Source organism: Nannobrachium achirus (genome assembly GCF_963921795.1).
Source record: "Nannobrachium achirus genome assembly, chromosome: 19".
NCBI classification, from domain to species: Eukaryota; Metazoa; Chordata; class Actinopteri; order Myctophiformes; family Myctophidae; genus Nannobrachium; species Nannobrachium achirus.
The window spans coordinates 11,056,410-11,083,419 of record NC_137826.1 but is presented as its reverse complement, the minus strand read 5'-3'; the positions used below and the strand labels follow the sequence as shown (position 1 = coordinate 11,083,419).

Genomic DNA, 27,010 nt, shown 5'->3' with positions numbered 1-27,010 from the left:
ACGGAATTCAGTTCCCTGTGGACTCGCATCAGTGCAACCACACTTACAATTTCCCAGAATTGCATTTTTCTTCTCAAAGTTGATGATAAGTCATCCGATGCAATATGCCTACAAGGAGAGATATTGGAGAGGAATATTTGATATCACAGGTGATTCTAATCTATCTACAGCTACATTTTTACCTTTCCTCAAACATGAAAGAGCAGCAGAAAAAAAATACCAAAGGTTTTGCCACCTCAGGGGACACTAATGGTTGTCTGACTGCTCGACTGCCCGTGTCAAGTAAATAAGGCAAATAAGGCAAGTGGAGTTTGCTTTCAGGTTGAGTGGGGAAGCATCGTCTTTCACGAGATATGTGTCTATATACACTTGAACGTGGCCAGAGCACTCTCTCTCCCTTTCTCCTACACACACACCTATCATCATCATTTTATTATGGACAAGTTATTTTTCAGGAAAGTTCCTCTGAGTCCTTAGCGTCAACAAGTCCTGACTGCTACAGAAACATGTTCAGCAGTGCTGTCAAGTTTGCGCCAAATCCTAAATGTGACTTTTTATTTCTGCTTTATGTGCTGTAAACATATGACCTATAACACAATTTAATATTTGCTTATACACCCGAGTGTACAACAAAATTATACAACACTATTTGATGAAAATAACACAACTATGCATAACATGCACTCTCTTTCTTTCCTACGTCATTATTACTTATTATTACTTACTATTTTATCTTTAGATGTGTTGTTTTTTGTTGTTCTGCTGTCATTTTATATATACCACTGCATTGTCTGAAAAGAAGCCGAACAAAAATACGTTTTACTCTTATGTACCTGTACAAAAGACGTAACAATAAAGTACAACCTTGAACCTTGAACATTTTATTTTTGAATGATCAAGAATGACAAAAAATATACTTTCTTAAATTGACATCAATTCGAAGCTTAGCCTAGGATCTTAGTTGTAGGTCATGTACAGAGATGTGGCGCTGAACTTGGCATATGACTTGATGACCTTGTTCACTGCCTCCAGGAAGTCCTTCTCTGTGGCGATCTTCCTGCGAGCACGGATGGCAAACATGCCGGCCTCTGTGCACACACTGCGGATCTCTGCGCCCGTGCTGTTGGGGCAGAGACGACCCAGCAGCTCAAAGCGGATGTCCCTGTCCACGCTCATAGAGCGAGCGTGGATCTTGAAAATGTGCGTGCGCCCCTCCAGGTCCGGCAGGCCGAACTCGATCTTTCGGTCCAGACGGCCGGGCCTGACAAGGGCCGGGTCCAGTGTGTCCGGTCTGTTGGTGGCCATCAGCACCTTGATGTTGCCACGCGGGTCAAAGCCGTCCAGCTGGTTGATTAGCTCCAACATGGTCCTCTGGACCTCGTTATCCCCGCCGGCGCCGTCGTCAAAGCGAGCGCCTCCGATAGCATCGATTTCATCGAAGAAGATGAGGCAGGCCTTCTTGGTCCTGGCCATTTCAAAGAGCTCACGGACCATCCTGGCTCCCTCTCCCACATACTTCTGGACCAGCTCGGAGCCGATGACTCTGATGAAGCAGGCGTCAGTGCGGTTGGCCACGGCTCGGGCACAGAGGGTCTTCCCTGTGCCGGGGGGTCCGAAGAGCAGCACACCCTTAGGAGGCTCAATGCCCAGGTTCACAAATCTCTCAGGATGGAGCAGAGGAGTCTCTACTACCTCTCTGAGCTTCTCAATCTGCTCTTTACATCCACCCACGTCACTATAAGTCACATCAGGTTTTTCCTCCACCTGCATCATTGTTACAGTCGGGTCAATCTTAGGAGGAAGGGGAATGTGGATCTGGTACTTATTTCTGTCAACGCCAACTCTCATGCCTTCCTCGATGTCATTAGGGGCGACCTGGTCGCTCAGGTTTACCACAAACTTGGCAAACTGTCTAACACTGATCATGTACTTTGCATCGTCAGTGTCTGGGTTGATAATCATCGTGCATCTTGCCACATGCAGTGGCTGCTCACTCTGAAGTGTCTGTTTGTCAGCTGGAAGGTCCCATAGGGCTGGAGGAGCCAGGCCGGTGTCTGATTCCTTGATGCCTTGGATCTCGTTGATGTTTTTGAGCAACTGCTGAATGTCATCTTCCACTTGTTTAATCTGTCTGAAGTATGTGCTTTGGCCATAGGTTTTCAACAAGGCAATGTCCCCTTCGTCCAAAGTTCTGATGGGTCCATCATCTGCTTTCTTTTCTTCTTTGACCTTCCTCTGATCACTGCCCAAATGATCTGGCATATTTGATGTATGTAGGAATATAAATGACTTCAGAGCTTCTCTACGTCTCTTAATGCTGAACTTATATGACCCTCAAATTGCCAGAGACAGGACTGTTAACCTTTGCATCACTTTATATATGCTGTGTGTGATGTCAGGTCTGGTCTGACATCACACACACACACACACAAACCATGCATGCCTAACAAAGCCGATTTGTGCAGACATTTTTACAGTATCTGTACACGTCACATGCAGTACCAAAACAAATCGCACCTGTACATGGTATCAAACACGACACACGTGCACATCTCCTTGTATGGGCCGTTCCGTCCGTAACATCAGCTGTGGCGATGTCGGTTTCTGCGTACTTTCTATGACGTTAGTCTCGTGTGACGTCAGTCTCGCACTACGGACATAGAGACAAGTTCGTACTTAGGACATAGGGACAAACGAAGCCAGACGTAAAAACAATTAATATGTTTTACTTTTAATTTTAAATAATAAGCTCTTTTTTGCAAAGATCTTAGAGTTTTCACACGGCCACAACAAAAGCTCATGGTGCATAGAGAGCAAAAATGCAAGTTGATGTGCAACACAAAAGCAACAAGCAAAACGTTTCTCTCCACCTGAAAACTACTACAAAAAGGTGACCCAAGTGCTAACTGCTACTCTGATCCGTTTCTTTTTTTTTTTGAAGTGTCCCTATTTTGGGCAGTCATTATTGGGTGACAAAATAGCAGAGCTGCTCCTAACCTTGTTGCTGCCCCTCTCTCCACAGCGATGGCATCATTTGCGTGGAACCAATGTGGATCTTTGTCTCCTTCTGGCCAGCCTGGGTCGTGGGAGGTAAAAGAATCAGAAATATTGATGACTATGTTAATCTATTGAAGTAAGACATGCAGAGCCCTGACACAATGTACTATCCTGAAGAGATGTAAAATGATGTCAGAAGCATGTTAGCACATGTTTCACAGTTGTTTTCAACCTAGCGTTCCTATTTTGGGAATGTCATTTCAAGGCTTTCAAAACAATTCAAAAAAGGAAAAATTGTACAAACACTTTGCATTTTACTATTAACTCTCCTACTGCCAGATTATTTATTTATTTATTGGGTCTGGCGCCATCAAAAAGCGGCTTACCTTGGCGACGTTATAGTAGATAGACAGACAGACATTTATTTATTTATTTTTATTTTTTTTGGTTGTGCAATAGTGCACTTTGGTCTGCCAGGCAGCAGAGGGCGGCGTCATGCGAGAATGAATGTGAATTTGCCTGTTATGTGTTGAAGAAGAAGAAGACCAGTCACTGGCCATAGAGCCTTACAGCCGGAGGAAATCAACAAGGAAGTGAATTGTTCTCCGTTGATCTAACGCATAATGGATTTTTTACACCATCACCGCGGAAAATGTGTTTACAGTAGACGGCCGCGCGACCCCTCATCAGCTTAATACAGTCATCAGACGAACGAACCGAACGAGCGCCGTATTGGCATCGAGGTTCTGTAAAAAATGGGGCGAACGTTAACGTTCAAAGCGTGGGAAGAGTTAATTTGCTTAAAATGTTAATGTCATGTCTAATAGCTCTAGCCCCACTAATTAGCAAACATCATTATTATTAACATGCATTATTAATAATAATTAATAATTATAGATAATCTATGTGAAAAATGCATTTATGTCCAAAAGTGTTCCACATTGTGATTTAAAACCTGCCAACATGTCACAGATTCGACTCCGGATAGTAGACTATCTTAAAAAAACTGAGCAGTGGGGGGGGGGGGGGGGGGTGCGTGTGTGTGTGTGTGTGTGTGTGTGTGTGTGTGTGTGTGTTGCAGTTGATGCACAGGCCAGGCTATACTCAACAGCACCTCTCTGGTCACCCAGGGTACTCAGGCTACATACACCAGAGGCTACAGACACACAGGCAGACAGACACACACACACGCACGGATACACACACGGCCACGCTATGGAGACGGTGTGACCACCGCTCAAAAAGGAGAGAAAGCCCCTGTCTGGTCTGTGTGATGTTACTAGATGTACTTTCACTGACAAATCCATATTTTATTCCTGATAATGATGGACAATAATGATGGCAAAAACTCCTCTGATAATCTCTCTATAGTATACATTATCAGTTTGTACATCTCTGTGTATAAATCTGTTGTAGCCTAAAAGGTTTGTTTAAAACATGTAAAACAGCAAGGTCTAATACATTCTCACAACAGTCAGAAATTGTTCTAAACTTCTAAGGCCTTAAGGAAAGAAAGATAAATCCTGTGAAGGGTTAACCGTTCCAAGCTACCGTTTAGGGTGGAGCATCCCAACAACCTGTACAGTAAAGCGAAAGTAAATGACAACTATATTAGCGCTACAACTACGCAAACAGTTCTTTCAACAGACTCACAACATTTGGTGAGTAAAGCAAAGCTGAAATGTGAAACAAACATTTTTCAGCTTAACATTCACTGCCCTCAATGCATAGAAGAATTTATCTGAGTGCTAGCTGTTGTTTTTTTAATAAACTACCTGAGTGGTCTGTCACAACATAGTTTCACGATTGGGAGCTGTGTGGGATTCTACTATAATAATCTAGCCTTAAAATTCTAAATTCCAATGTCTTTACTAATGTGTAAGTGCAGTTATTATGTAGGCTAGACAGTATTCCTGCTTTTATGATTCTGGAATGGAAAAAGTATCAATTAACAACTACAGCGTATTTTCAGTGTTTCACACTTTTACTTTAATTCTCTCTGTGTAGAAATGGCCTCTGCCAGCAGTCTCCTGTCTGAAGTGCAGTTCCTGTGTTCTATTTGTCTGGATGTGTTCACTGATCCAGTCACGACTCCATGTGGACACAACTACTGCAAAACCTGTATCACACATTACTGGGAAACTAATGTTGTGTGTAAGTGTCCCATTTGTATGGAGGTTTTTTACAGAAAACCTGAGCTAAGAGTCAATACTTTCGTGTCTGAGATAGTTGCTCAGGTTACAAAGTCAGCTCAAGTTAAAGTTAAAACCAACGCATACCAAGAACCGGCTAAACCAGACGTATCAGCTCAAGTTAAAGTTAAAACCAACGCATACCAAGAACCGGCTAAACCAGACGAAATCCGCTGTGACGTCTGTACCGAGACCAAGCTCAAGGCCCTGAAGTCATGTCTGGTGTGTCTGGCCTCCTACTGTGAGATCCACCTGGAGCTTCATCAGAGAGTCACAGCGCTAAAACAACACAACCTAATCGACCCCGTAAAGAACCTGGAAGACATGATGTGTAAGAAACATGACAGACCTCTGGAGCTGTACTGTGTAAGACTGACCGTGTGTGTGTTTGTCAGTTCTGCACTGAGTCAGACCACAAGTTACATCAACTTGTATCTCTGAAAGAGGAATATGACGGGAAGAAGGCTGAGCTGGAAAAGACAGATGACGAAGTACAGCAGATGATCCAGGAGAGACAACGGAAGATTCAGGACATCAACCAAAGTGTAGAGCTCAGCAAGAAAGCTGCAGACAGAGAGACAGCGGACGGCGTGCAGGTCTTCGCTGCTCTCATGAGCTGTATTGAGAGAAGCCAGGCAGAGCTCGTTGATGTGATTCAAATGGAGCAGAACTTAACAGAGAAACAGGCCGAATGCTTCATTAAAGACTTGGAACAGGAAATCGCTGGGTTAAAGACGAGAAGCTCTGAGCTGAAGCAGCTTTCACACACTGAAGACCACCTGTACCTCCTCCAAAACTTCCCATCCATCAACATCCCTCCACGGTCCACCAAGGATTGGACAAAGGTTGATGTCAATCATTCTTCATATGTGGGGACTGCGAGGAGAGCAGTGGCTCAGCTGGGAAAGACACTCAGTAAAGAGATAGAGAAGGAGCTGTGTGTTGCTGAGCTGTGGAGGATCCAGCAATATGCAGTGGATGTCACTCTGGACCCTGATACAGCACAGTGCAAACTCATCCTGTCTGAGGATGGAAAACAAGTGAAACATGGGGACATACGGAAGAATCTCCCAGACAACAAAGATAGATTCTCCATTTGTCCTTCTGTCTTGGGAAAACAAAGTTTCTCCTCAGGAAGATTTTACTATGAGGTTCAGGTTCAAGGGAAGACAGACTGGGATTTAGGAGTCGCCAGAGAGTCCATCAACAGGAAAGCGAAAATCACACTGTGCCCAAATAAAGGTTATTGGACTATATGGTTGAGGAATGGAAGTGAGTATGAGGCTCTTGCTGAAACTCCTGTCTTCCTCCCTGTGAGAGAGAAGCTCCAGAAAGTGGGAGTGTTTGTGGATTATGAGGAGGGTCTGGTCTCCTTTTACGATGTGGTGGCCAGAGTTCACATCTACTCTTTCGCTGGCTGCGCCTTCACTGAGAAACTCTATCCATACTTTGGTCCTCATTTTAACAAGGATGGTACAAACTCTGCTCCTCTGGTCATCTCTCCTGTCAATTACACTAATCCTCAGATTTAGTTTAATGTCAGACAATACATTTGTATATGGAATGGTTAATTTACAGGATTATTTTCAGTCCACTGTATTTTGTTGTTAATCAAGCCATTTAACTATAGTTCCAATAACAGATGTATTCTATTGAAACAAAATAACTTATTTAATTTTACATGAAGTACAGCCAGAGACTGCAAGTATTTGGCTTAAAATGTATTTATTCCCAGTCTGTGAGAATGTTGAAAATAAATCATGCGTATTGTTTATTTGTTTCTTATTTCTTTACAATTAATTTATTATATATTTTTGATGTTTAAGTTAAAGGGATATTTCACTTTCAAACATGTTTGAGGTAATTTTAACATTCTATGGCTTTTGTGAGCACCCCTGACAGTTTTCTTTTTTAAGATTTAGTTTTTGGGCTTTTATGCCTTTAATGATAGGACATTAGACTGACAGGAAATGGGGGGAGACGGGGAGTGACATGCGGCAAAGGTCATCTATCGGGAATCGAACCGGCGCCGCCGGCAGTCATCCATGCCTATGTGGCAATGCTTAAGTGGTATGCGCCCGGACCAGAAGGCCAGCAGGCTCCCCACCCCGACAGTTTTTAAGTTGCTTGATTCAGTATTTAGATAAGACATTCCTTTTATCAGCCAAGCCACATTCCTATAGCTACACATCCATTGTAAATTCAAACTCAATTTTAACCATGATAGATTAATCAAAAACAGCCGTCCTTGGTTCTGGTGACTGATATTGATCGCCTACGTGAGTGGCCGTGTCTTTTTAATTGCTTTTTTCTTTTCTTTTTTTCATTTTTCCCACAAACAATAGGCTAAAAACAAAAATTAAAAAAAAAAAGAATTGAAAAAACACGGCCCCCTCAGGTCCCTCACTTTATTAGAATATCCTTATATTATATACATCTGTGCCCAAATTGTTTGAGCCACCAAGCAACCAAGATAGCAATTGAGACGTAACCAACATGTGAAATGTTCTTGGTTATGTTAATAATCAATGGGAAATGGTCTATTTACTGTATGTCTTGAGTGGATGTTTAATATGAAACTACAGAATTCTGCAGAGCTCTGCTCTGTCGCCTACTATCTAGTCCTGGTGACTGAGTGGACCCAAAGTAACCTTCACTACTTTAAAAGGCCATTGGTTGGATTGCACTGTCAAATAGACTAGTAGTAGGCTGGCTATAAAATCCCACTACTACAGTATCAGTATGAATGAACAGACAGACAGACAGACAGACAGACAGACAGACAGACAGACAGACAGACAGACAGACATGTTGCTTGCTTGCTCCCGTTCCCATGACTGCCCACAGGAGGGCAGTCATGAGGTCATTCAAAGTAAAAAATAATTTACCTTTTCACCAAAACATGTTAAATAACCTTTTCTAAATTGTCTAGTGGTCTAGCTAGGCTACTATGACTCCCCTAAATCACACTAACTAAATCAATGATTCACAAAGACAAAGTGGATTCCAAGGAATCTGTGGAATGGCTTCCTTTTAGAGGGGTCTACATTATTTGACCCTAGCTCTGGTCCATACAGCCCTACACTAAATATTATAGTGTTACCAGTCAATTTCGTTCCCTCAGCCGGGGAGTCGGGGATCCCCTGGGCCTGGAACTTTCTAAAGGACCTCCGGGGGGCGGGGGTCCCCGACGGAGAGTTGTTGTATCTTCCTTGTATGCAGTGGTTCTCGAAGTTTAGGGACCCTGTGGGTTGCTTTATGGGGGTCTAAATTGACCCATACAAGTCTGTAACTCTGACAGTGTACAAATGGAACCAAATGAACCCTTTAGGGTGTTCATTTGGTTCCATTTGTACACTGTCAGAGTTTCAGAAACACTGCTTGTATGTATCCCACTTTGAGATTCCGACCATGACGTTTTGAACCTGTAGAGGGCGCTCCCACGTGCCTGCTTACCTCACCGGAAGAAGAGAACGGTCCATCTGTCAAATCATTCCGACCTTTTCCCCAAATATTTGTATTCACCACAATCCTTATGGTACAAGAAGACAACACTTTCAGGTAAATTAATACATCCACCCGCCTTTAATACTATTGTTACTCTTTATGCAAAATGCGTATTTTACAGCTATATGTACACTGCCACGAAAGTAAAGAGCTCTTTGTTAGCTCTCTCTAAACAATGCTACATTAGTTGTTGTTTTGTTAAATACCTTGCTATGCTATTGCTAATGCTAGCTACCTATTATTAGCAGTTAATGTATTACTGAACTGCTAGCAAACCTAGAATAATATATATCTACCTATTAACTGGGCTGAAATGCTGAATGTGTGGTGCAAAGCTGTAGTTGTCGGATCTCTTGTATCTCAATTGCCGTGACTCAATGTCGATGTGTTTGATTAATTGATTGAAGAATTTATTAGAAGGTTGCATAGGAAAAACTTAAAAGTACAGTTTCATGACAGACAGTACAAACCTGCTACAAGGTCAACTAAAAGGATAATCTAGTAAACTTTTCGGCTTATTTAAACAGGAACCACTTTATGTATCTCATATATGATATAACATTAATTTAGCCATAACTCATAACTCTTGTAGTGCTTTTATTTTGGGACGTTTTCTCTCAAAACGTCCCAAAATGAAAGCACTCTACAAGAGTTATGATTTATGGCTAATATAACATTGCAAGACAGACGGATAGAACACAGTACTTTAGGATATCATCATCAATAACAAAAGGGTTGTATTAGTTTACGGATTGAGGACAGATTTAATGCAGTCAATTCCATTTGGTCTAATTCTGGACCAAAATGACAGACCAAAGCAACGAAATCATGCAATAAAATTTTATTTAGATTGTTGTTGTTTTTATCAATAACAATAATAATCTCATCTCCTTGAGTTATCCTTGAAATAAAACTGTGTAATAATAACACCACATCTCCTTAGGTTGATATAACAAAGAGGAAGCGATGGAAGCCCTCGCCCACATGCTGACGGACTCCCTTGATCCACGGGGGGGAAACGAAGGGCAGATAACAGAGGACTGCATGTTGGGTGACTGTCGAGTGAGCCTGCCAGAGGACCTGCTGGAGGATGTGAGTTAAAAGGCTATAGTGACCAGACGTCCCTGTTTGGCCAGGATTGTCCTTGTTTCAACCTGGGACTAGGGGATGGGACGATATGAACATTTCATATCACGATTATTGTGACCAAAGAAATCGCGATTTCCGATATTATCGCGATAATCAAAACATCCCCAACATCCATTATCCTAGGGCAAAACATTTACCAAAAAATAGTTGATCTACAAGCTCACGACGCGACGCGTTTGTGAGCTTGTAGATTGTCTATTTTTTGGCAAAGAGATTTGGTAGAGAGTGAAGAAAAGTACGTTATTTACAGGTCTGTTTTACCAATGATAGATCATAGAGGGTTTAAGTGGTAGTGGATATGCAGCTCTGCAAATAAAAGGTGAATTGATCCCAGTGCATGACAGAGGACGATTTCACGATAAATTAAGTCTCCACCACGATACGATTATCGTGAGTGTTTTTTATCACAATGAACGATAATAGTGATGATCGTCCCATCCCCAATGGTGACCAGACGTCCCTGTTTGGCCGGGATTGTCCTTGTTTCAAGCTGGGAGTCCCGACAAATATCTCTAAAACACTAAAATGTCCTGGTTTTCAACATTCCCTACTAAATTGTCCAAGTTTTCACCACCACAGTCAAAATAATACTTGTTGTGAGTCCTTACATACTGTAGATGTTGATCATGTTCAAAGTCGCTTTACAGAAACAGAATAAAAAACGACTTTATTATCGACATTTTAAGGTTAAAAACCATAGGATATTGTGATTAGGCTAGTGGTGGGCGATATGGAAAAATACATCACAATATCACAATATTTTTCCAAGCTGTATCACGAAACACAATCTTATCACAATTCTTTTTCATGTTGTTTTTTATGGTTATTCTTCAAGTTACTTAACAGTAAAACCACCTACAAGGTAACAAACTAAAGGAGAAAGGAGCAACAGACCATTTAGACCAGTGGTCCTCAAAGTGGGGTCCAGGGACTCTCCGGGTTCCTTTTGGGAGGTCTAAATTGACCCTTACAAGTATGCAACTCTGACCATATACAAATGAAACCAAATGGGACCCTTGGTTTCATTTGTAAACTGTCAGAGTTAAGTGGAGACCTTGTCATTGTAAAGTTTTAGAACAACTGATTCAGACCAAAATGCAGGTTTAAAGGTAGGAAATGCGAGTGTGAAAAGGTGGGTTTCGAGTATGGTTTTGGTGTGAACTGGGAGTGAGCTTTTCCATAGGGAGGGAGGGGGCGGCCACCGAGAAGGCGCTATCACGGTCACCCCTGGTTCCTGTCAGATTTAGGATCTCGCTTTGGTTACCTATAATCGGTGGTTAAATAGTAACATCTGCTTGCTTCTGTTGCCATCAGCCTGAAATCTTCTTCTCGGTGCTAAGTGAAAGCATGTGGACTGAAGCGCTGTCCGAGGCCCAGAGGCAGCACCTTCGTCAGTTCCTGCCACAGTTTCCCGACAACAACGTCGCTGAACAGAACTCTACCGTCAGCGACCTGTTCAACGACAAGAACTTTGCCTTCGGAAATCCCCTCCACCTTGCACAAAAGCTATTCAGAGGTCTCTTTGCTGCTCTATTATCCTCTTGTCATGTATTCATAATATGCAGCACAGCAGTGTTAATATCATCCCATCATAATTATACAAATAAAGCAACTGTTTCCACCCTTGGTCATGGTGTAAATGTTCGAAATCTTGTGTTGTTTTGAAAATAATTTAAAAATAGCCAGTATACAAGCTCACAACGTGCCGCGAATCGAAATGTTGTGAGCTCGTACAAAATAGAGGTTAAGATTGCATATTTACAGCATGCATGCCTTGATTTAACCCATCTTTTCTTTTCAACTCAGATGGCCACTTCAACCCGGAGGTGGTCAAGTACAGACAGCTGTGTACTAAGTCCCAGAAGAAACGCCAGTTGTATTCACTGCAGCAGTATTACCACAGACTGCTGAAGCAGATCCTTGTCTCCAGAAAGGTACGGTGACTGTACCGCCTTCACTTTACTCAGTGCGGTAGGCCATTGCCTGTAGTCATTTTTCCATTGCTCATACAGTAGTACACCAATTAAAAAGAAATGTAAAAAAAAATGTCATGTTTATCGACTGTGTAATTAATGGGAGTGCAAGTTTGACACAAAGTAGCAGAATCGGTACTGCTTCTGCTAAAAGGACTAAAACGGTGGGCTTAATGAAAAGGGACAACCCACCACTGGCTTGTATTGCATTTTATTTAACTAAAAGTCTTTATCCGTTCCAGTCGACGTGGTTCTCCAAATGAAAGGGACGTAATAAAGTATATATGTTTCCGGTTAGAGGCTGGAGAAGCTGTTTTGCGCCTCCGCAGCTTAGCAGAAACATGAACTATCAGTGTTCATTAAACTGTACTAGTGTACAAATATGTGTACGTTGAGTCAATTTGTACACTCTTGAGTCAAATGAACACTCAGGATTTCACTATGTACAATTAATTTGTGCATACAATTAAAATAAATATCAAACGTCAAGATCTGTGCACTGTAATAGATCTTTACTTGATCTTGTAATGTCTTTACATTGCAGGAGCTGTTGGAGGTAGCAGTTCAGAATGGACTGGATGCTCCTCTGAAACGTAAATTGCCAACTCGGACTCGCGCTGAGATGCAGGAACCGCGAGTAAGGAGAAGAACGAGTAGGATACTGAGAGAAGTCAAAATGGAGTGTGGGGACAGTAATGTTTCATCTGACGACGATGGTGAGCTCCTCTGCTTTACATTCTGCTCCTTTTACTTAAAGGAGCTATAGTCAACTTTTTCTTGAAAAACGGAGGCTAAAATAAAATTAATGTTTCGAAAATATTTTATAAAAAAATCAGCTTCATATATGTGTTTCTATTCAAAAATGACCACAAAAAGCGTAAAATAATGATAAAATAATAATTTTGGCCATTGTCAGACCGATACCTTGTTTACATTCCAGTCTATAGACTAGGATGTAAACAAAGTGTCGGCCCTACAATGAAAAAGTTGACTATAGCTCCTTTAAATAATGTCTGTACATATTTCTATGAAACTGTGTATAACACACTGCTTCCCAAGCACTGGATCGGGACCGATTTTTGTGGGTCGCAGACAGATTTTAGGGATCCCATTTTGTTTCCTACATTTTCTTTTAATTAATAATTTCAAAAAACATCCCAAAAAAAGCAAAAGAAATCAAGAATTAAAGCGGTGTGAAGCGACACGTTGTGAGCTTGTAGATCTGCTGTTTTCACTAGTTTGGGTCCAAACATCTAATTTCTCTTTTGGGTCTTGAGCTAAAAAGTTTGGGAACCACTGGTGTTTCAATCTCATCAAATTAGATTTTCTGCACACTGAATGGTAAATAAAATAAATCGAATCACCTTTTTTGGGATCCATGTGGGAACGTTGTGGCTGCAATTTGAATCTTGGACATGTGGACAGTCTGTGGAATCAGTTGGCTATGACGTCAGTCGCTTATGACATACCGGTATCTATACTATGACATTGACTTTCATTATAAAATCGCACCTGTGCGCATGATTTCAAACAAGTCACACATGCATATCTCCTTGTACGGCCGATCCTGTCCGTGATGTTAGTTATCTTCATACATGGAGTTCCGTGCTCATTCTGTGCTCCTACATTCCGTGCTCCTACACACAAAGCAAAGGTTAGCACCGCTCAAAAAAGAAGGTTAAATATTTCAAAATGTATAAAACATAGAGTTTGAATGTGAGTATGTGTGAAAAACAACTCTGGACACAGATCGGTTTCTCTTCTAGACAGAAAGCCACACAGTAAAAAAAAAAAACTGAAGTACATTAAAGGAGTCACCAATGTTCAACCTAAATAATAAAAAAAAAAAAAAGAATGATGTGAGGACGATAAACATAATTTTGCAACATTTACAACATTTTTGCAACAGACATAGGGTATTACTTTTGTTGCACAATATTATTGTTCTCCTCATAACAGAACAATGCGGTTTTGGTTGAAAATCTGTGAAGTTCCTCCTTTCATTTCAAACAGTAGGGTTTGATTTTTTGCGTGTAATTTTCAGACTCTTCGTCATGGCCTCCAGCCCCACCGTCACCGTCATCCCCCACAGCCACCATCTCTCTCAGGGTTCACCCCAGCCTCTGTACCCAGGACATGAAGACTACTGGTCAGTCACCTCTACATGATGCTTGTCGTCATACTGCAGCTCAGTGGAAGGCATTGGTTGAAGACATGCATCTTTTTCTGTTCTCCCTTTCCAGACAGGATAGAACTCGGAGAGCGTGACTTGAAAACTATGCTGCAGAATCACAAGGAAAAGAGGAAGAGACAGCCAGTAAGTGGCCTCCTTCATTTTTTTTTTCTTTTTAATGAGAGTTGATTCCTATCATTTAGGATCATGCACAGCACAACTTCACTGATATATTTTAGTATTGAGAAACTTGCCACGCTGCTCCCTTAGGACCATCCAGACCTGATGACGTCTGATATCCAACTTGGGGACATGATTTCAAGAGTAAATATTGGCCGGAAAGGCTCTGCTATGAGTGAGTAAATTACCTTACATTTATTTTTAAAAATGCGCTAATTGCTTTTTTTTGGCTTGCTTTCCCTTGCATTTTCACATCTCTCTGGGGTTTCCTTTTTGTGTGTTAAAACGCTCATTTAATGTCTCGACCTTTTTCACCGTCCAGCCCTGTTTGATCTGGCGCTGCCTAAGAAGAGGATGAAAGAGGAGAGGAGAAAGAAGAAGATGAGGACCATTAAAGTGGAAGCTGAGGATCCCTGTGAACCACTGGGGTCTTCAGAGACCCCCCTCATCCCTGCTCCCCCGGACGCCCCGTCCACTCCACTGGCCAACATCAAGGAGGAGTGAGTGTATTGTACACATGTCCATGTGGTCATACATAATCCAACTGGGATTGGTCTAATTGACCATTTAGGCCTGGAATTATTTAATACTTTATCTATTGAAAAATAGCAGATCTACAAGCTCACAGCGTGGCACCGAGTGCCACGCTTGCGAGCTTGTAGATCTGCTATTTTTGAAAAGTCGTGAAAATGTGTGCAAATCTTTGAATATACTGTTTGTATTTTTTTAAATAGGACATTTGCAACTCAAATCTTGCTTCTGGGGAACCCTGGAACTAAATATTTTGAGATGGGGGTCCGTGGCCAAATACATATCATTTGGGGGGTCCTTGACATGGAAATGTTTGAGAACCACTGATGATAGAAACATTAGTTTTTCAAAAACACTAGAAGGATTTAGAAGACACGCGGCACTTGGTGCCGCGCTGTGAGCTTGTATATCTGCTATTTTTTTTAAAGTGAAAGCATAAAATAATGCTTTCTGGCCTTCCATAAAAAGTCATCCTTGTACAAAACATGTGATTTTACTGTGGGGCTCGGGTTAGAGTTCCCATAAAGCGCAGCCAGGGAGGGTTTAGTGGTCCCTGTGCCAATGAGGGAGCTTCTGCATGCATATTGCCTTAAAGAACACGATTCTGTATTTCAGTATGATATAAAAGCTATAATACCGGTGAGGAACTTCTTGACACTTTTTGTGTGTTCATTTTAATAACAACCTTTTTTTTGTGTTATTTCTGTGTCATGACAGGGTGATGGATGAGTCTCAGAACAGCCCTGCTGCTGTGGAGGAGATCGCTATCAGTTTCTTCAACTTGTTGGAGAGCCTCTTGAAAGCAGAAATCCTGGCTAGCACTTCAATGGTATTAACCAATGCACGTTTCAGCCAAGCAATCTGCCTGCTCAAATTATGTTTATAATTCCTACTAGTGCACTGGTTCTCAAAGTGGGCTCTGTGGGGGGTTTCAGATGTCCTCAGCAAAATGAGGAGCAGCTTAAATACTACAGCCCTATTTTATTTCAGCTGTTTTCAGCTACTCGAAAATAGTCGAAAAACGTGCATTGCTCTCGATGTGTCACGATGCATGTTTTTGTAAATACTGTATATTGCAAAATCTTCTCATGGTAACCCATTTTCAAATGGGGGTCCACAGCCAAACACATACAGATCCTTCTTGAAAAATTAGAATATTGTGTAAAAGTACATTTTCTTGAAACTTTCATATATTCTAGATACATTGGACATTCAGTGAATTATTCCAAACCTTTTCTTTGTTAAAATCTTGAATTTCTATGGCATGCATCTCATGAATATGAAAAGTCCATATTTCAAAATATTACAATATTACATGAGACCACTCAAAACAAGGATTTATAATAGAGAAATGTCAACCTTCTGAAGTCAGAGTTGCTTGAAGTCCAGTGGGAAGTTTCTGAAGCCAGTTATGATTTGGGGTGCTATGGCATCTGCAATGCTTTTTCACACAATATTCAAATTTTTCGATTAAGATCTGTACATTTTGGGGGTCATTGTTGTGGACATGTGTGAGAACCACAGTGCTAGTGACATTTTAGTAGCACTCATTAGCTCCTCAGGCCTTCTGGGAGGTCACTAGTTTGACCCTTGGCTCGAACAGTCTACATGTCACTAAGCCAGACACTTAACCTCTAAAAGCACCTCCCATGAATGTAGAAAAGTTATTTCCCCTTCCCAGAGGGGCCAGTAAATATGGGTGTTGCTGTCATGCTTGGCGTGTCATAGCTCACAGTAGGTTAAGGCCACACACTGATGACCTTTGAACTGTGTCCCCAGTTAGAGGAGAGAGTTCAAGTATGGCAGTCCTCTCCGGCCAGTTCACTCAACCCCTGGTTCTCATCCGCCTCCTGCTGGTCAGAGATGGTACTGCCAGCCCTGCAGTTCCTTGCAGGTGAAGCTAAAGGTGAGTTGTGTGATTCCACAGTCTCTTCCACGGTCTGGTACATCTACTTAAGTACTGTACTTAGGTACACTTTTGAGGTATTTGTACTTCACTTGAGTATTTCCAATACTTTTACTTCTACTCCACTACATCTTGGATCTACATATTGTACTTTTAACCCACTTCATTTATTTGAAAACTTTAGTTACTAGTTACTTTTTTGTTATTTGATTCTTATTACAAAACATACATTTACCACCTCAGTCCTATTTCGGTCATTTGAAAATAACCGATCTACAAGCTCACGACGCATCACGATGTGGCGCGTTGTGAGCTTGTAGATCGGCTATTTAAAAAAGAAAATGTTTGCACATTTTAGACATTCTGCATATGTAGCACTTTTACTTTTAGTACCTTAAGTACATTTTGATGTCAATACTTTTGTACTTTTACTCAAGTAGAATTCCAGACCTTTACATGTAACAGAGTACTTTTGCATTGCAGTATTGATACTTTTAACTTAACCCTTCATTAGAAAGGGGTGTGGTCACACTTTGACCTCACACCACATTGATGTGGGTTCACAGTTCTTGTGTACTTATTCATTGCTTTCACTCTGTGTGTTTGTGGTTCAGACGGTATGATGGCTCTCCCCACCGGGTTCGCTCCGTATGTGGAGTTCGGGGACCAGTCTCAGCAGTGGAAGTGGATAGGTAAGAGGTTTTGCAGCAACTGTCCAAAATACATCTCAGAGCATCAAACATGAGTTGTGAGCTGCACTTCATAACCTTCAAAAATCAAGAAGGTTTTATTTTTCAATAACTTAGACTTACAGTATAACCTTTTTAGTGACTACGTTATTCATTTTTTGAGCAGTGGTCAACCGCTCTTCCAGAGTAGCTTTGTCTGTGTGTAGCTATGTGGTTATGTGTGTGGCTTTGTCCGTAGCATGAATACCGCTGGTGACCACAGTGGTTCTGTTGAGTCACACACACATGCACGCACACACACGCACGCACGCACACACACACACGCACGCGCATACAGCACACGCGCCACACACACCCGCACGCACACACGCGCGGAGGCGGCGTTGCGCAGCCTCTACCGCTCAGTTCACATGAGTGTGATTTTTTATCTTCATGGTAGACTATGGTAATACAATAACACTAATACAACTGCAGTGGTTGGGCTTGGAGGGGGTCTCCCTGCTCTTCTAGTGAGACTTTCAGACCCTGTGGTTGGGTAGGAAAAATAATGGTTGTCAAGAGTTATTGCATGAAGCTCAAAGATGAATATCTCCCCTGCCCAAGCGGGCTTTCCATCTTAGCAGTAGAAATGTTGTTGCTCGTGCAGGAGAACTGGGTTCGAATCCTGGGACATGCTATTGTAGCTTTAAGAGGCTTTGCTGTACAACAGGTGTGTTGACCTAAATGTTTGGAGTGGTTTTCTCATTTTGTAAAATGAAACGTTCTTACATCCTGCAGGTCCCAGTCTGGACTCAGAGAAGGATCTTAATGCATTGTGTCAGCTGTGGCTGGACTCCAAAGATCTGGTTATCAAGGTATGACGGATGGGAATTCTAACCCTAATGCTTACACTGAACATTGTGTAACAGTTGAAAGCATTGTAACTGAGCATCCAACAACACAAAGAATATTGGACAACGCCATTATTAGCTGATAATGTAGAAAAAGGAAAAAAAAAAAACGTTGCCCAGTATGCTGTTCATGGTTTCGTCGGTTTCATTTTCACTTGTGTGTTAACATAGTACAGTATACACTGTATATAATGTTCCTCAGAAATGAAAATGCATGTGTGACTTATTGCCATTTCAAAATAAAATATTTCATTAATGACTGTAATTGTTATCCAAACAACTCTCTATTTTAATGTCTTCCACAGACGGAAAGTGAAGAACTGTCGGAGATAACTTCCCCCTCACCCAGAGTGTAAGAGTCATCTATAAATTCACTTTACTTGACCTTGGAATACACACTCTTACTGTGTTCATTTTACTCTGAGAATGTACAAATGGATGGATTAACACTGACAATTTTGTTGTGTGTACACAGCAAGTTTATACACTTGTAATGTACAAACCAGTAGAAAACAGTGTCTTTTTGTAGTTACTCTGTAGTATTACATTCAGTGTCAATGTTTGTCATAATATGTGTTATGTTTGTCTAATAAAGCAGTTGGACTGACTACGTAGTGAGACCCAGCACTGGAGATGAGAGACACGTCTTTCAAATCCAGGTTAGTTTTCGGTCCCATCTAGAAAGTTTTCATTACAATCTATATACTTATTTAATTTAAAATTTTCTTGATTTGTTCAGACATAGTGGTACTGACCCCTACTAATTACAGTACATGACAAATACAGTTTAGTGTAAAACTAAGTAACCATACTGCTGTTGGGTAACGTAGCACCTCTTCCAGGGCTGTCCCCTCGTAGTCGCATAATAGATTCATCGGTTGATTTGGTTTTAGTAGATCAAGACTTTGTTAGTCGGTTGTTTGTTTTTCATGCTTTTTTACTTGCTGAATGAATTGTTTCTTTAAAAATATTGAGTACATCTCTTGTAAACTACAGATATATTATATTTTACCGGACTATATACCAACAACCAGTAGCCATTGTGAAATCAACCTTAGAATGTTCAGCTCTCAACCTCACCAACCTGAAAAGGCTCAGCGTGATTGTATACAGCAAACATGATTTTACACATTTGATGTTTAAGTGAACTCATCAAATTCCTGTGTCTATTAGCCGACTAAGAATGTATTTAGTCGAGGACAGTATTCCTGACATCGTGTATACTCTCTCTTTCTGGCTCTCCTCCATTGTGTTGTCTATTAGGAGCAACAGAGGTACGATCAGCCACACAAAGCCTTCACGTTCCGGATGCACGGCTTTGAGTCGGTGGTGGGGCCTGTTAAAGGGGTGTTTGACAAGGAGATGTCTCTCAACAAAGCCAGGGAACACACTCTGCTTCGCTCAGACCGTCCGGCCTACGTCACCATTCTCTCTCTGGGTTAGATCACCTTTTTCCTGTTGTACAAAGAACCTTTACCGCCCTATACTGTAGGTAGTCATAGAGCAGCAACTTTATTGGTAGTAAAACTGACAAAAATGACTACAAAACAGATCTAACCATAAAAAGTATAGTTGGTGCAGAAGAAGCTAGCAGAGAATTAAATCCTCCCAAAAATACACTAACCATAACCATGCTGATATGAAATCTAATCTCTAGCCCTCACCTTTTAACTTAAAAAGATTATTTTTGTACAAAACGTGACAACCAAGCTGTAAGTATTATCAATTAGTTTTTTTGTTATCAATTATTTTTATTTTCCATAACATGAAATTAGAGACATACATATGAATAGAACAAGAAAAAGTAAAACATTAATCAAAAGAAAAATGCAATTAACAGACAAACACAAACAATAGCAAAACAAGAAAAGGAAAAGAAAACCCACCCACCCCCTTTCCCCGGACCAACACGGAATGTACAATAGTGCATGCCTGTGCTAGGCTGTTACCACTATATAGTGATTTCTTGAATCATAGCCTTAAGCTTATCTGCAATGTCCGACCACATATTAATGTTTTCTTCTTTTGCTCCGTGTAACCTTGCTATCGACTGCTCTAAATATACTATATCTAGAAAGGTTAAGGCCCACTGGCGAAACGTTAACGTATGAGGAGGTTTCCACCGCGTAGCTACCATCTTCTTCGCCGCCGTTAATCCAGCAAAGAAGATGCGCTTGCGTATATTGTTTAGTTGCAACTGTGAGACGTCATTTAATAAAAATAAAGAAGGAGAAGATATGATATTAATACTAAAAATAGTTGAAAGTTTTGAGGCAACCATATTCCAGAATGACGACACATTTGGGCATTCCCAAACCATGTGAAGGAAGGTACCAATACTATTTGAGGCGCAGAGAGTGCAGTTGGGATTATTCAAAATCCTCATAGCACATAGTCTGCGGGGAGTTAAATAAGTCCGATGAACAAAATTTAAATGAATTTGTTGATGGTCTGGATTTCTAGAAGATAGCCTAATGTTAGACCACACTGTGTCCCAACAAAAGTCAGGGTCCAAATTTGGTACATCATTCCTCCAAACAGTATCAACAGATAGGGGCCCATAACTACAGTCTAATAAAAAACCATAGAGGGTGGAAACCAAACCTCTTGTTCTGTTACCATCACAGATAAACTCATGGAAGGGGTGCAATCTAAGGGGAGCTTGCCATGGGACCCCATAGGTCCTCATGGACGTTCTCAGTTGGAAGTAGAAAAAAAGGGTATTTCCAGGCAGATTGAAGATGTCACACAAATCTCGAAAAGGTCGTAAACCATTTCTATCAAATAAGTCCCCTAATGTACGAATCCCCTTAGCCCTCCACCTTGGAAAGCGAATGGGGCGATCCTCGATTAAAAGTCTTTGATTATTGAACACTGGGGAAAATAAGTTCCATTTACAATCAATCTTACACATCTTTTCAGCTGCTCTCCATACTGCCACTAAATGAGAAATGATAGGTCCAAAGCGAACTTTGCATTGATGTGTAGTTATGTTTGAATAGATAAGATCTCTCAATTCAACAGGCTGCACTAAACTCTCCTCAAGCTCTCTCCAAGAAACCTTATTTGCTGGGTTAAACCAATTTAAAAGGGGGCGGAGCGTGAAGGCCCAATAATAAAATTTAAAGTTGGGCAATGAAAGGCCGCCATCATCTCTAGCACGTTGTAATAGAGAAAGTTTAAGACGAGGGCGTTTCCCTTTCCACACAAACTTAGATATCGAAGAGTGAAGCTTATTCCAGTATTGCGGCGGTGGTGGCAAAGGGAGCATAGAGCTTACAAAGTTAACCCTAGGAAGAACATTCATCTTTATGATTGAAACTCGAGCTTGGAGAGAGTTGGGCAAAGATGACCATCTATCTAAATCAAGACAAATCTTATTTAGAGTGTCACCATAGTTGTTCTTAACAATAGCCTGAAGAGAGGGGAAAATATCTATGCCAAGATATTTGAATTGGCTTACTACTGGGATTATGGGCGGCAGGATAGCAGATCTCATCTGATCATTTAGAGGTAGAAGGGCTGACTTCGTCCAATTAATTTTGTAGCCGGAAATGGAACTGAACTGATCAAAGATTTGAAGGACGTGAGTAATTGACTGTGGTGCATTCTCAATGAACAGTAGAATATCGTCAGCATATAGGGAAATGCGATGCTGTGTGTTGTTAATCGAAACAGGAGTAATATCTGCAGACTGACGCACTGTCTGAGCCAAGGGTTCGAGTGAAAGTGCGAAAAGGAGAGGACTAAGGGGACAACCCTGCCTCGAAGATCTGCCAATCGTGAATAGCGGCGAACAGATCTTACCGGTTAGGACCATCGCTGACGGATTAGAATAAAGTACTTTAACAAAATGTATGAATGAAGCACCAAATCCCATTTTATCTAGTACAGCCCACAGGTAAGACCATTCCAGACGATCAAATGCCTTCAACGCATCGAGCGACAACACTGCGGCGGGGGTCCTCAGCTCCTTAGCCCTATCGATGATATGCAATAGTCGTCTAGCATTATCAGAGGCTAGTCTAGTTCCTATGAAACCTGTCTGATCACAGTGTACTAAGGTGGTCATAAAACCCTGCAAGCGACGCGCAAGCACCTTAGCAAAAACTTTTAGATCAGAATTCAAAAGTGAAAGCGGTCTATAGCTTGCGCAATCTGTGGGATCCTTGTTCTTCTTCAACAATAATGATATAATAGCTACATTCACATCCCTGGAGAAAGAGCCACTTTCAATTGCATATCGAAACATGTCTAGCATCAGCTGACCTAGATCTTCCCAAAAGATGGCATAAAGTTCAGGGGGTATCCCATCCAAACCAGGCGACTTGCCCCTACGCATTGCGAGCACAGCTTCCTGTAATTCCGCCAGATGGAGCGGTCTATCTAAGGCTTCCGCATCCGCCTCGCTAAGGGTTGGTAACTGTATGTTGGATAAAAAATTATTGCATACTGCATCATCGTGAATGACCTCGGAGGTGTAGAGCTCATCATAAAAAGCACGAAACGTGGCATTGACCTCTTTGGGTTCTGTAACCATGGCTCCCGTTGTTGATTTGACACTAACAATATCAGCAAAATGCTCATTGGATCTAAGACGTAAAGCCAGTAAGTGACTGGGTCTTGCACTATTAAAATAGTAGTTTTGCCTTGTGCGTTTCATTTGAAATTCTGAGCGGCGCTTGAGAATGGAGTTAATTTCTTTCTTAACTAGCTCCCTCTGAGTTGCTGTACTAACATCAAAGTTATTTTGGAGAGAATTATCCAAAGTAGAAAACCGAGATTCCAATTCCACCAGTTTGGCTGACCTTAATTTTCTCTGAGTGGACGCATAGAGGGTTGTATTACTCCTGATAAAGCCTTTAATTGCATCCCAAAGAATTCTGGGATCCTCAACTGAGCCTGTATTGATATTTATAAATTCACGCAAACCAGTTTGAAACTGAGCTACAAATGCCGCATCGCGCAGCAGTGTGGTGTTAAACCGCCATCTAGGAGCTCTATCTATAACCTGTTTCAGTGAAGCAACACACAGCACCGCCTTGTGATCCGAGAGTGACATTGGGAGCAACTCTACCTTGGCAATTTTATGAAACAAGCTAACAGGGGCAAAAACGTAATCGATCCTAGAGAATGAAGCATGCCTACCCGACAGAAAAGAAAAATCTCTAACCGTTGGGTTCATTAAACGCCAGATGTCGAGTAAGCCAGTTGAGTTTGCCCAAGCACGTAGTTCTGCAGACGCTAGTGCTTGTTCTCTGCTTTCTACCCCAGTGGATCTATCTAGGTTATGTTGCCATGTTGCATTGAAGTCAGCACCAACAATGATTTTGAAATCCGTCAGTTCCAATAAGGTTTTAGTTAGTAATTTGTAAAACTCTTTGTCTAAAACATTTGGAGCATACACAGAGACTAGTGCTAGCATTTTACCCTCCAAGCGGATTTTAGCAACAGCTATCCTCCCGTCACTGTCAGACCAATCACCCAAAAAATCCAACCTAAGGTTACGTCTAGCCAATATGGCTACTCCCTTGGTTTTGGAAGAAGCAGCTGAAAAGGCTAAAACACGATAATGTTTATTAGCCAATCGGTTGGAATGCTCTTTTAAAAGATGAGACTCCTGTATAAATGCAAAGTCAATTGATTTAGATCGCAAAACCCCCAAAATGCTGGTTCGCTTATGCGGTATATTCGCTCCCCTTACATTGAAACTTAGAAATTTATATTCTGTCATAATTGTGGTTCAAACCATACGCACAGCAAGCACAGTAGAACATTTTAGAATTTCCTAGTTGGTCCCTCACAACAAACCTTCCCAACAGAAAAACAAAACAACCCCAAAAGGAACAGAAAGGAAAAAGCAACATCAAACGAACATAAAAAAACACATAACATTGAAGCTTGAGGGGGAAAACCCCATTAGCATCAGAGTGCACAAAAACAGTTCCCCACCCCATCAACCTATTAGTCAACCTTCATTTCACTCTGTCAGAGAGTGCAAACAAGTAACTGCCCAAAAGTAACCATACATTGCCCTCTGGTGGTTATGTAAATATATAACAGATCACCAAAGTAAAAACAACAACAACAAAAAAAGTGCCTTCTTGTGGCTGAATAGCTCTCAAACATTCCATCAGCTCAAATTATGATCAATCTCCCCACTTCATATCACTTAAATAAATGAGAATGGTATGTTAACATTTCTAGTAAAGAAGGGGGAGAGAAGAAAGAAAAGAATAAAGGGAAAAAAAAAAATTGAGGGGACTATAACAACTGTAATAATAATAATCAGTCCAGCATTAGGCCCACTTAGAATGTGATAAAGCCCTATAAGCCACGTTAATGCAAATAACCAAACACTTGTGACAGATAAGTGGAAATAAGGCTGTCACCACGACAAGGCACTAATATAATATTAATAATAAAAATAAATAAAAAAGGAAATCAGTGTATATGATATAAAAAATATATGCACTTACATATGTAGTTAGAAATAGAAATTAAAAGCACATCCGGGGGGCCATATGCAGCAAAGCACACACAGTGTTAATGCATACTGCGCCACATACAGCCCCCCCATGCATCCATGCATACAAACCACAATTACTAATTAGAAGGGGGAAAAAAAGGAAAGAAAAGAAAAGTCTGTATACATAAGTATTTACATAAAACACAGTTATGTATGATCAGGAAACCATATACAACACAGCACACATAATGCATACTGCGCCATATACAGCTCCCTGTACATGCCCAAAAGGCCAGTGCAAACTTAGATAAATGTCAATCATATTAGTTAAGTCTGTTTCCGTCTTAAACAGTAAACTACCATACTTCAAACAGTGAACCTACCCAATCACGACTACAAAATAAATATCCCAATACAGAGCTCCCCTCTCCCCCCATCAAGAAATTAACATTTTAGAAGACAACAAGTAAAGTAGGTAAATAACTACCCCCCCCCCCCCCCCCCCCCCCCCAGACAGCGGATCCACAAGCACGTAGAACCAACGCGCCACGAGATCGTACATCCGCCAGCTATTGAGATTAGAAAAAAAAAGAACGAGTCAATGAGCCCGGGAGAGAGAGAGAGAGAGAGAGAGAGAGAGAGGAGAAGCAGAGATAGGTAGAGAGACATAGAGAAAGGGCGGGAGAGCGAGTGGTCTCTGGAACCGCGGAGCCTTCACAATTTAGACCATATTATTTATATCTGTTTCACCTTAAACAGTAGGCTACATTACTCAATACAAAGGCCAAAGCCCAGTCTCGCCCTCCTACCCGAAAAAGTAGCGTTTTAGGCGGCATAAACGAACCATAAACTAACAACCAACATAGCCGCCATTACCTAACAGAAAGAGAGAGAGAGAGAGAGAGAGAGAGAGAGAGAGAGAGAGAAAGACACACACACACACACACAGCGAGAGAGAGAGCCAGAGAGAGAGAGAGAGAGAGAGAGAGAGAGAGAGGGAAAGCCGAGATAGATAGAGAGACATAGAGGGAAGACGAGAGAGAGAGCAGGCTCCGTCCGAACCGCGACACGGAACACGTTAGACAAAGCTTAACAGAGAGAGATAAAACCCTCTAGACCTATATAGTAAGCAGCACAACGCTCAATAAGAGCAAAGAAAAGGAATACAATAATAACAAGAACAATGTCCATTATATTCAAACAAAAAAGACAGTGAATTATGCTTATAGCTTTAGCAGCCCTAAATCCTCTCTCCTTGCGGTAACCTAAATTAAAACGAGTAACACCCATCTGCTTACAGATCTTGTTAAAAAATAAAACAAATAAAATAGGTATTATGAAACGAAACACTTGAAAACACAACGTCAAGTCAGATGATGAGTCCAAAACAATAAGTAGGCTTACATTAACAACTCACCCTTTGGGGAGGAGGAGGAGGAGAGAGTGAGGAAAGAAAGACGCTGCGTAAAAGTCATCTCCAAAGTCCCAGCCAGCTTACCAACAGTCCATTAAAGGCAAAAGGATATCACATCGGCAGAATGTGTTTGAAAGCACGCGATCACGAAAGCAAAAGTGTCCCTGGTAAAAGTTAGTTCTCTGTAACTGTCGTCTCATCATCCTGCGTAGCTAGAGTCTCGTCCGCAGCACCTGGAGTCTTGAACTTATCCTTGCAAAAGGCCAGAGCTTCCTTGGGTGAGTTGAAAGTAGAAGTCGCCTCATCCACGGTTATCCAGAATTTGCTCGGGTGCCTTATTCCGTATTTAACTCCTTCCGCGGTGATGGAACGTAGGAATTCCTTTACTGGCCCGAAAGCTGCCCTTCTCTTTGATGTTTCAGCAGACCAGTCGGGGAAAATATACACCTTTTTGCCATTGTATGTCAGTTGGCCTGCTTTCCTGGAGAGCTGGAGTATGCGTTCCTTTACCCGGAAAAAATGGATCCTTGCCAGGAAAGCCCTTGGCTTATCAGAACGTGGATTGCCGGTCCGATGAGCACGATCCACCTCCGGGGGGGAGTCGGGAAACTCGTCGGGGAATGTTTTCTGCAAAAAAGACTGGATAAAGGCCACTGGGTCAGCCTTTTCTAGCCCAGGAGAGATCCCAATCACTCTTATGTTGTTCCTACGACTCCGGTCTTCTGCTATGACGAGCTTCTCCTCCAGATTAGCACATCTTCTCTCCAATTCAGTGATACACATCTGCAAACTGTCCATGGAGGAACCAAAGTTCTCAATGGCCTCCCCATGTTCAGCCACGGTCGTGTTCAGCGTGGCGACTGCAGGACGCAGCTCCTTTCCGAAGTCATCAATCTTCTTCAGTAATTTCTTCTCCAAGCCAAGCATCATGGGTTGAATA

The 27,010-nt window shown here is 41.6% G+C and overlaps 2 protein-coding genes and 1 pseudogene across 4 annotated transcripts in view; 2 read left to right on the top strand and 1 right to left on the bottom strand.

Moving 5' to 3' along the window:
* Positions 1–957: 957 nt before the first annotated feature.
* Positions 958–2,262, bottom strand: LOC308303909 (26S proteasome regulatory subunit 7-like; the record flags this gene model as incomplete). Its single annotated transcript, XM_080748428.1, has 1 exon — positions 958–2,262. The coding sequence occupies one exon, from the start codon at positions 2,260–2,262 to the stop codon at positions 958–960; it is 1,305 nt and encodes a 434-aa protein (XP_080604554.1).
* A 2,744-nt stretch (positions 2,263–5,006) lies between these two features.
* Positions 5,007–6,721, top strand: LOC308304604 (E3 ubiquitin-protein ligase TRIM21-like; annotated as a pseudogene). Its single transcript has one exon. The product of its transcript is annotated as an E3 ubiquitin-protein ligase TRIM21-like (transcript).
* A 1,956-nt stretch (positions 6,722–8,677) lies between these two features.
* Positions 8,678–27,010, top strand: part of nfrkb (nuclear factor related to kappaB binding protein) — a 28,696-nt gene continuing 10,363 nt past the window's right edge. The window contains exons 1-16 of one of the 2 annotated variants that reach the window (XM_080749096.1): positions 8,678–8,750; positions 9,640–9,788; positions 11,160–11,361; positions 11,652–11,779; positions 12,363–12,534; positions 13,863–13,967; positions 14,062–14,135; positions 14,262–14,346; positions 14,494–14,671; positions 15,420–15,531; positions 16,482–16,608; positions 17,223–17,300; positions 18,075–18,151; positions 18,493–18,539; positions 18,786–18,846; positions 19,451–19,625. In XM_080749096.1, the coding sequence (XP_080605222.1) occupies positions 9,663–9,788; positions 11,160–11,361; positions 11,652–11,779; positions 12,363–12,534; positions 13,863–13,967; positions 14,062–14,135; positions 14,262–14,346; positions 14,494–14,671; positions 15,420–15,531; positions 16,482–16,608; positions 17,223–17,300; positions 18,075–18,151; positions 18,493–18,539; positions 18,786–18,846; positions 19,451–19,625 (1,747 nt within the window). In that variant the 5' untranslated portion in view covers positions 8,678–8,750; positions 9,640–9,662. Of the gene's footprint in view, positions 8,751–9,639; positions 9,789–11,159; positions 11,362–11,651; positions 11,780–12,362; positions 12,535–13,862; positions 13,968–14,061; positions 14,136–14,261; positions 14,347–14,493; positions 14,672–15,419; positions 15,532–16,481; positions 16,609–17,222; positions 17,301–18,074; positions 18,152–18,492; positions 18,540–18,782; positions 18,847–19,450; positions 19,626–27,010 lie in introns of both variants that reach the window. The other variant, XM_080749095.1, reaches the window with a different exon arrangement.